Source organism: Syngnathus floridae, chromosome 9 (assembly GCF_059516105.1).
Source record: "Syngnathus floridae isolate MCC-2025c chromosome 9, RoL_Sflo_1.0, whole genome shotgun sequence".
Classification (NCBI taxonomy): domain Eukaryota; kingdom Metazoa; phylum Chordata; class Actinopteri; order Syngnathiformes; family Syngnathidae; genus Syngnathus; species Syngnathus floridae.
The window spans coordinates 6,718,408-6,728,557 of NC_142421.1; the positions used below are offsets into that span (position 1 = coordinate 6,718,408).

Consider the following 10,150-nt stretch of genomic DNA (forward strand, 5'->3'; position numbering starts at 1 on the left):
ACTGACTGAATTGGAAGAGTTATAAGGTTATAAATTGCTAGCATAAGTGAAGTTATTTCATTTCCTATCTAGCAAAGAGAAAGCAGATGTGTTCTCATTTACCTTTTATAAATAGCAATATGTTGTCCCATCTAATCACATCTAACGTCTATGTATTGTCTTTAGGCTTATTAACAACATTCGTCTTCAAAACCTTTTTTTTTTTTTTTTTTTTTGCAGAGACTCTTTTGAGATTTACTTCGGCTACGAGACTATAAACAATGAGAATGACTTCTTTTTTCCTTAATTTTATTTCTTCTGGGTCTCCATTACTTTTCTTGGACCCGTGATCTCCCGCTAGGATCACAATGCTTTTAAAGTTGCTGGATCTCTGAAGACTGCGCTGGCCTACCTGCTGAGAGAATTCACTGCAGGGCCAACTTGTCCTGTGGACCAGAAATTTATGACCCGGCCCTTCCTTTCCCTTTAGGTAAAGTCGATGTCCAATCCCTTCCTCCATCACTGAGTGACTCAACCGCTTCTACAGGACCCTTTTTTATTGGAGTTATCCCACACTTCTCTTTTTTCTTTCTTTACAATCTTCCTGTCTTCATCCACAGGTCTTTTGAGAATTCCCAGATATTGTAATCTGAGGTACATTTTCAGAGCTGCCAAAATATCTAGCGTGTGGTGCTAAGTAAGCACATTATTTTTTATGACTATACTTTGTTTATTCCCAGGGGGGATGTTCGCTTTTACACTCTGTTATTTTAGTTACATCTAATTCGGGCAAATATACGCACACACCCATGATCCACAGGTATTCACAAAAGATTCAATGGTCTCGCAGGAAAGGTGTCGCAGACAACACTAATGTGCTGTTTTGATGCTTAAGGGCATCTCAACGGTGCTCAGGAGGTGGACTGGCACCCCTCCAATACCCTCTACCAAGTTCCATATTTTTCCTCCAGGCCAGGTCTCAAAGCCAAGTCAAGCACTTGCATGTTGTGATCCTTTGCCGTGGATGTGTGCTGTGTCTGTTATTCTTTTAAAATGTTCTGACTTCTCTTATGACCAGACAAATGAATTACAATCAAAGTTTGCAGATAAGCAATCCATAAATAAAATCAGCATGTTTCTAGGAGCATGACAGAATGGAGAAAGAAAAGCGAGGTGTTGAGAGCGTCCGACCGTCAACTAATGTTTAATAGAAGAAAAATCTACATTTCATAGTTTACGTCACCATACTTTGCTTTAAAACTTTAAGTGCACTATTCTATCGTGATTGTGCACGTCCTTTAGCTGTGCAGCTGGTGTTGGGTTGGTTTCCGGTGAGTAGTTTTACCTCCCGCGGGGCATTACTTGTCAAGAGTTTACTACCTGCCCATCACTTAAATGTGAAGATCTGTCATAAAGTCAAACAGGTGCATATGTTATTATGTCATAATACCTTCACTTTTTTTTTTATAACAAGCACTTATCTTTTCAATATAAATCAGGGGTCCTGACTTCAAATTTAAAGAGGGAATTATATTTTCTTACAGGTTTTCTCCTGGCGCTGTAAAAACAATTTGATTGGCTGATCTTGTGGAAAGCAGAAGACACACGATTGGTCAATACAGTTCCTGGATGCGTACAGTAGATTTGCTTCCACATTAACCACAAAAGCTGCCAGAACATCAAATAAGTGAAGTAAAGGTTCACACTTTGCGAACCCTACGAGTTCCCATGCTGAGACTTACAAAATGTTGGTATTCACAACATACAATATAGCATTTCAAGCATCCCTCTGCCAATGCTATATTGCGTCCTTCTGGTTCTTTCAATGATTCAGCAGCAAATTAAGTTAAAGTCTGCTTGGAAAAAAAATAAGCCCCTAAATGTTGCCATATGCAGGATTGCATGGGAACTTCCTGGGGAACACATGTTGTTCAGGGGCTCTTGGAGAGGTGTTGAGTCTCTGTTCTCCGTGGAGAGAACAGCAAATGAACAAATACAGGGATCAGGATACAATATTTTTTGAGGTCATTATTGAACCCATCAACTTCAAATTAGTGGTGGTTTGTTCAATGCAATGTGACATTACACTGGCCAATTAGCTTTAAGTGTCAAATGACCCACATGCTTTATTTCGTGAGGCACATAACTTGCCCTTGGACTTATGCCAAAAGACAATCGTTCCCTTTCACAACCCTTTAACACTCACCCAAATTTGAGAGTCACAATTATGCCCAAATCCAGAAAGTAATGTATGAGTGATGTATCACTTTTTTCAACAGGATTACTGGTTCTCCCTGGTCTTTAAACGTCTGGTGGGGCCGAGGGTCTTAGCCGTGCGGGTTGCCGCACTGCAAAGGAAGCCCCAAACAGGACGGCTCATACGGGACAAGCTGCGTATCTACGCCCACTGCACCAGCTACTCCAAGTACGTGCTGTGACACACACAATCAAAGCAAGGCATGTCAAATTTGCAGCAATTTGCTAATTCATGCTAACACCTGAGGCATGTGCAGGACCAACAAAGTCCACAGCCGGCCTTCCTATAAATAAGCAGAGCACGGACACCCGCGCATTCACAGTTCAGAGCCTATAAAACTTAACGGGTATCACTTATCGGGTGTGTGGGTTCTGTCTCTTCACTGTCAAAGAGTTGCTGAAATGTCTGCTACGCCTTGATTCCGTCTCGGATTGGCTGGAGGGGTCCGTTAAAAGGGGTGGGACAATAAGGTAGTCTGTGCAAGGGAGGAGATAAAGAGTACCACCATGGTCTGTTCAAGGTTATCATTTAACCCTGGCCAGGGGCTGTCAGCACCAGGCTAGATTTACGGCCTTCCTCCCCATAGGGCTCACTTACAGGCTGGAAGAATGTTCAAGCACCGCACAGGTAAAACGGTTGAGGTGGTAAACAGGCTGAAGTTGCATAAGCAATTTAATGATGAGGTTCAGTTACATATCTGGAGATAGTTGAAATAGTTGCTCACAGCAAGCCACCTGGTGTGTATGGAATAACTTTCAGCAGTCAGTCCTGGTCTCCTATCATATAGAGATCTCTCCTGTTTTTTTTTAAGCTACACAGTAGTTTGGGTAATCTTTTTTCTTTCAAAAATATCCCTAGGTTTGTCTTTTAGTGCCAGGTGCATGGGTTCCGTGTGAGAAAGCAGTTTTGATGGCTTCATTGACTCATTTGCAAAGCTTCTTTTGTGCTTGCAAAGTCTAGAATTTCTGCTTTTCCCAATTTATGTAGTATCTTCCTGTATGGAATTGCATTGATTATCTTTGTGTTAAGTCAAACTTAAAAAAAAAAATGTGTGGAATTTTTTTTTAATAATCATGTTTGGCTATTGTCCAATATTACAGACCATAATAGAATTATAACTACATAATTTAGGTCAATTTGAAATAATGACATTTTTAAATAACGGCATGAACATTATTGTTTTAAATCTGATTTATTGATTAATCAACAAAATATTCAAAAACTATTCAAAAAAATCCTCAATTGAATTGTCCCAATTGAAGAAGAAGAAGAAGATAACTGCAAGGTTGCAACAATATTTTTAGCTCAGTCTCCGAGTAGGTCCACAACCCGATGGTTGGCAACAGTTCTAGAATACACAGCAAGGTAATTCTAACAGTCCCTCTTAGATCAAATTGCATTATCTTTTTTGTGTCACGGTGCGGTTTTACAAAGTCTGCGAGTGGAAGGTGGTTTGATGACTCGCACGCAGCCTCAATATGCTCAGGGAGTCAGCGGTTTAAAAAGATTAGATACTTGGCTTTCGCTGCCCTTTTAGCCCTTTTAGTGGTTAGCATTCTTTTTCACTTTTCCAGAAGTGCATCAACATCAAACGCTAACAACACATGTTTATGTTCCCCGTATGGAGATCTGAGAACATCATCCTCTATAAGGTCTGAGAGATCGTTATTGCCCCCTCCATCTCAGAGAATTTTCTACAGACCACCAAACACAGTGTGTTCTTTTGTATTTGTTTTCTTAGGTTTATGAAATAAATGGTTTATCCTGTTGCCAAGTAGTGATAAAACATAAAATATAAGTAGAAAGGAGATTTGAGTTAGGCAACCATGTTGCTTGAGCAAAGGCATTGACCCCATAACTGACATGTGGTCCTCACTAGAACTTGTTTTTGTGGTCTTAGTGGAGCGCTTATTAGATTTGATCATGTTTGTCTTATCTTTCTGTTCAAGTTATTTATCTTTGGCCAATCCCCCTATCAGGTTATGTCCCCAGCGCTTTAACTCAAGCACTGTTTGTGCAAGGCAAGGCGTGTTGCTCATTACATTCGCACCGTTCATGAAACTTTTTGACTTTCTGCCGCTTTTTTCCGTCAGAGGCCATTTGAGAGTTTGGATGAAAAAAAATATGAAGCAACGATTAAACAAATGTTTTTTATTATCGGGCGTGAATTGTCAGTTTAAGTTAGTTTTGAGCTTTTTATAGGCGTTCCTCTGCATGGTCAGTTGGATCAAATTCTGTCAGCCGTTGGGAGCTTCGAGTTGAAATGTGGTTTCTTGACTTTGAATAATAAAGAATGATCGAATTGGGCACCATAGTAATACCTAGTCTTCACTAGCGTGGAACAGGAACATTCTTCTAAATTCTGTTGCTATTCATAATATCGTGAAAAGAAAGATATCTCTTTGTAGTCGTCTTTAATTATTGAGAATTCTATTATACAAGGAAAACTAAGCCTCTTGCAGATGTGAACAAAGACAAATGTAATCCTATAATCTACTAACGTAACAACAGAAATGAAAAAGTGACACGTCATTTTCTTCACGGTTCCAGTCACAACTACGCGAGAGGCTCCATCACCATCTACATTATCAACCTACATCGCTCCAGGAAGAAAATCAAGTTGGCAGGCACGCTACGGAACAAGACGGTACATCAGTACCTGTTGCAGCCCTACGGCAACGACGGACTTAAAGCCAAGTCAGTATATAAACACACAAACACAATCACATCAACACCATTTATCGTTGGAATAAATTCACTTTAACATACAGTAAATGAATATAATGTTTATTGTGGGATTATCTGTATCGAAAGGTGTCAAGCCACAAGTGTAAATTATCAGTATGTAACTAATAAATAATCATTGTTATCAATGTTTTTTTAAAAACAAACCATTAGAAATAAAACGGGCCATAATGTACAAAAATACATTTTTATATTTTTATTTCAAACATTTTGTATGGCCCTCAATAGGGGTAAATGGTTTCTCATACTTATAATAATTTCCTTACTATTACCTGTATTAATTTGCACTGATAGCACCGTAACGCTTCAAAATTAATTTAAAAAGTAAAGCAATTCTAAAATTAGACCAAAAAATATTTTGCAAAGCTTTACCAGGTTTATATTTTATTTCCTTTTACATGGTTTTGAATGACTCCTTTTTAGGTGTGTGAAATGTTTACTTGTTGCAATCCATCTCGGACTTTATTTTTTTCATTGCATTAGTCACCTGTAGAATTCAAAATGTTGTCGATTGTTTTGCTTTGGTTGCTCTTGACTTGATAGTGTGGACTTATGTGTGTCTGTGCCTGTGTCTGCATGTGTGCTGCAATGTGATACTTACGGGAGATCGTAATGGAGCCTCAGTTATGACCTTTTAAACAACGGTGAAGCATCTTTAAGGTGTTGGGAAAAAAATTATGAGCCGTATTGTGGATTTTGCTTCGGCCACACTTTTTTGAAGAATGCTCTTCTATCTATCTACAAATTTGTCCCAGTAAAGATATCTTCTTTATGGTGGTTATATCCATATGTTGAACCAAAGCTTTGGCAAATCCATATTTTTTTATAACCACTCTAAATGTAACCTTTGTGTGAACAGATTCAGCATGCCGAGCTTACCCTTCAGCATTACATAACTATAAAAAGCGTACTTATAATTATAGCATCAATGCAATATGCTAAAACTGTAAGAAATAATCATGAGTATAAAAAAGTGCAACTAAAGTGCACCTATTTTGTCTTTATAAAACCTTTTTTTCCGGTATCAGTAGAATATTGTTGTATTCTTGATGCCATATTTTAATTCCATCTTTTAGATGGATAGGTCACCCATTTTAATTCCTCATCCAATGCAGCCCTTTTTGAAGAATAATATCACAAATTAGAGTAAATATTTTATTCCTGTGAAAAAAATATGCTGAGAAAGGAATATTTTGTTAAAAAAAAATAATACAACAGGACCCATGTGATTAATAATTATTTAAAATTAAATATACATATCAAATTATAGGTACTAACACTTAAACAGGATTTAGGGTGAACATCAAACGATATGTTGAAGAAACGGTAAAGTGTCAAATGTTTAAAATGTTAAAAAAAAATGCTGTAGCCGATATCAAATAATATTTCTAATGCAAGTTCACCTTCTACGTCGATTGTCATTATAGTACCATTGTAGTGAATCTCATCGGAGAGGCAGTAGCACCCCCATGTGTACATATGATGTCAAAATAAACCAAACATCATGAATGGACTGTCTTTTGAAGAAGACCATCAAACACAAGTTATGTCTTCTTATTCAGACATGTGCAGCTGAACGGCGAGAGGCTGTCGATGCTGGACAACGAGACATTCCCAGAACTGAAGCCAAAGACATTGCGGGCAGGACGAACGATAGCCATGCCTCCCATGACCATCGGCTTTTATGTCATCAAAAACATGAACGCGTACGCCTGCCGGAGATAACATAGATGGAACCTAACCCACTGTTTTCAATGCATACTCAAAGCTCTGAACTTCTTCTGTTGTGAACTTTTCAACCAGTACTGTATGTCACCTCCTCCCTCAAGGGCACATCACAAGTTGGGAATATTGCAAGCGTGACCAACCTTTTCGGAATTTACAGCTACTTCTTAGCTACTAATTGATACAAAGGGATACCAGTTTGATACATGCTTCTGAAATCACAAATTGCTCCTATTATCTTTAATTATATATGATTAATAATAGCCATTTAAGACACTGATCATATGAATGATGAAAAATATCATGTTGCGATCGTACTATTTGAAAGGCAACACAAATTCACAATTTTAGGTTTCAATCCTGTAGCTTTACAGATTTTGTGACATACCGGCCAGTCTTGTATACTGCGAATATTTAATATTATTCAAAAAAATTCCCAGCTTCAGGCGCCACATGTCCATCAGATCCAGATGGCAGCGTCAAGCTGGGCACCCACTAATTCTACAATACAATGAGTTGTAAAATACTATAGTAGTATATTAAAGCATATTTAGCGATCATTATGACAATGAACTGAAATAATTATGTAATGTGCACTTTATTGTCTTTTGTCATGACCGGGACGTGATTGCAACACATCGGTCCGTTGACTTATGCTTCTGGTCCTGTAACTGCTCCTCCAATCTGTGTTGTTGGGGACCGCTGCCTGACAGCTTGTGTTTCATATTTACAAAAATTCAATAAGGGAATATAGAATTCTTCTGTGACTCGATTAGGCTCTGCTTTCCTTGCCCTAGCCATCAAAGTGAAAAACGTTTTGGGGTATATCTACCCACTGATTTCCATCCTTACAGTCAAAACGATAACAGAAAATTTAGAACAGGTGAAACTTGTTGATGTGTGTGTGTTTTCCCGATGAAGCTACTGATGTGTGTGTTACACAGCGCTGAAAGTTTCTTCCTGTAAATCATATCAGGATTTTAGTATTATATTTAGTTTTTTTTTTATTTTTTGTCACTGTTGCTTAGCTGCAAACAGGACAGCAGAGTACTCCGGAATGTCCAAAGTTGAAATTCAACCAAATTTCTTAAAATTCACTTTACACTAGTTCCTATGGGACAGATTGTTTTGAAAGTTCCACGACTTCAACCAACACGACACACAGAAATGAAGTAAACATGTTGAAGGTTTATTCTAACCTGGCTAGATCGTTGCCACAATCTAACAATTTATAGTCCTATTGTGCTGCTAGTTTTCACATTTTATGTAAAAAAAATTTTTTACAATCCCAAATCAGTAAAAGTAGCAAAACAGTTCCAAAATGTATCACACCATCTGTATTGGTGACAGACGTTTTCTCTGAATGTTTTTACTGTCACAACTTGTGTGTAATGAAAATAAGTCATCAAAATAAGTACAACTGTCCCACCTTTTTCTGATTTGGGTTTGTGTGAATTGTTGTTATGTACATAAGAGAAAATACATATAAGCTTTACGTTCACAATACTTTTATTTATATGATTGCTGGGTGGTAATGATACATAATCCGAGTCATTGGGAATATTTCTAACCAACATTTAACTAACCCTGTTTTGAAATCAACAGGTATTTTCTTATACTGTATATTAGAAAATATATATTGGTTCATCCATGCATCTGAATTCAAACAAGCTCACTGCATTGATGTTACTGCAAAATTCCAAAGCTGTGTATGTGAAAAATATTTCTAATGTGGAGGTGTTTATATTTTTTGAAGAACATTATTTTATTATATGAAATGTTTGTTTGTTTTTTAACATATACACATGTATTTTTTGTAATAAAATATATAAAAAGGGCTGACAATAAAAAATATATTTAGTCGCTATTATTTGGGGGGATATTACTAAATAAATTTGTTCTATATTCCAATTACAACCATTCTGTTTTTTGAGACAATTTCAAATTTCAACCCTAAGTAGAATTATTGTTGCACGTGTGAGTCTGTCTTTTTGTGCTGTTTGACAAGAAGCGAGATTGAATGTGGATGTAAACTGCTGTGTTAGCTTTTTGCGATAACTCCTACCTAGCGGTTGTCACTTGTGATCAAGAGGTAGAGTGTTTATAGACAAGTGTTCTAAGGTTTTTACAAGGTGCACACTTCACAGGCCAAGAGTGTTGACACCATGTGAGATTTAAAGCAAAGTGCTTCACACTGAAGCCAGGCGCTACAAAATTGTCCCATCACTGTAAAGTGCCATCATGTTTTTGTTTTTTTTAAGCTCCTGAGAAAACACAGAATGTCCGAGTGCTAAGTGCCCTGAAATGAGCTGTGTTTTCTCAAGAAAATTGTTTGAGATCATGTGTCAAGGTTAGTTTAAAGTGCTGGCAGCTGATTTGTGTTTGAAGTATGGGACAGTACATCCCAATCTGTTTTCAACCCATGTTTTATTTCAACTTCAGTCTCATGGCACCAAAGTATATTTAAGATTATCTAAAGGCACTTTTCATATGGATCACGCTTCTAATACGTTTTTTGATTTACAGTCCATTTGTTTTGTGCTTTTTTTTTTTATTCAATTTGCTGTTTGCGTTGAGGTTATTATTTCTTACTTTGACTGAGCTTGCGTAATGCACATCAATGTCCTTTTGTCAGTCTTTTGTTCATTTATTTTTTTAATTATTGGTTTACCACATTAGAAAAAAACACCACCATCACTTATAATTCCCTCTTAATGTATTGTGCATTTTATGGAAATCAATTTTGGCTTTTGGTCAGTTACTAATTACCTTACAATTGCTGGAAATATGAATCAATTTTAGTTTAAAATAATTTATGAATTGACCCACATTTTTCTACTTTCAGAACACTGTTGGATGGATTTTTTTTCTTCATGTAAAATTTTGTGCACAAAGATCTCATTAGTGTACTTTATAACCACAAAACATCTCCATCAGGTGATCCTACTTCATGTTCTTCCTTACTTTTCATGGCTACATAAATCTGTGTTGTATCAAAATATTGAGTGTGGAATGTACGCTTAGCTTTTTGAGTGGAGCAGAGAAGTAAACATTTATGTTTCATTAACTTTGCTGGGCTTAAAACGCTCTGTGAGTGCTTCGAGTTCCACGTTTGGGCCAAGGTCTAATCAGCTCCGTCAGTGTTCTGGGAAGCCGGCTCTTGTTTGCGCTGACTCCTGTATATACTGAGTAAACATGCTGAAATCCTCCGAGATGGCTAAAAGGTTCTTGCTTGTCTCCTGGCTGATCACAGAGTATAAACAGTTGGGGGGCCGCCCTGGACAACAGACCCCCTTCCACCACGGAGACGTTGTCACGCAAGACGCAAGGAATTATTATTCTGACGGTTGAATAATCTTTTTGGGGGGCCTGACTCTGTGCATACCCAAGAACGTCTGGTGAAAATGTTTGCATTTTCGGGGTCTCCATCACCTCATGGAAAGT

General features: G+C 37.5%; 1 protein-coding gene across 1 annotated transcript in view; it reads left to right on the top strand.

Moving 5' to 3' along the window:
• Positions 1-8,840, top strand: part of hpse2 (heparanase 2) — a 31,070-nt gene extending 22,230 nt beyond the window's left edge. The window contains exons 10-12 of the mRNA XM_088384761.1: positions 2,259-2,404; positions 4,787-4,933; positions 6,544-8,840. Coding sequence (XP_088240887.1) covers positions 2,259-2,404; positions 4,787-4,933; positions 6,544-6,706 — 456 coding nt within the window. The 3' untranslated portion in view covers positions 6,707-8,840. The remainder of the gene's footprint in view (positions 1-2,258; positions 2,405-4,786; positions 4,934-6,543) is intronic.
• Positions 8,841-10,150: the final 1,310 nt, after the last annotated feature.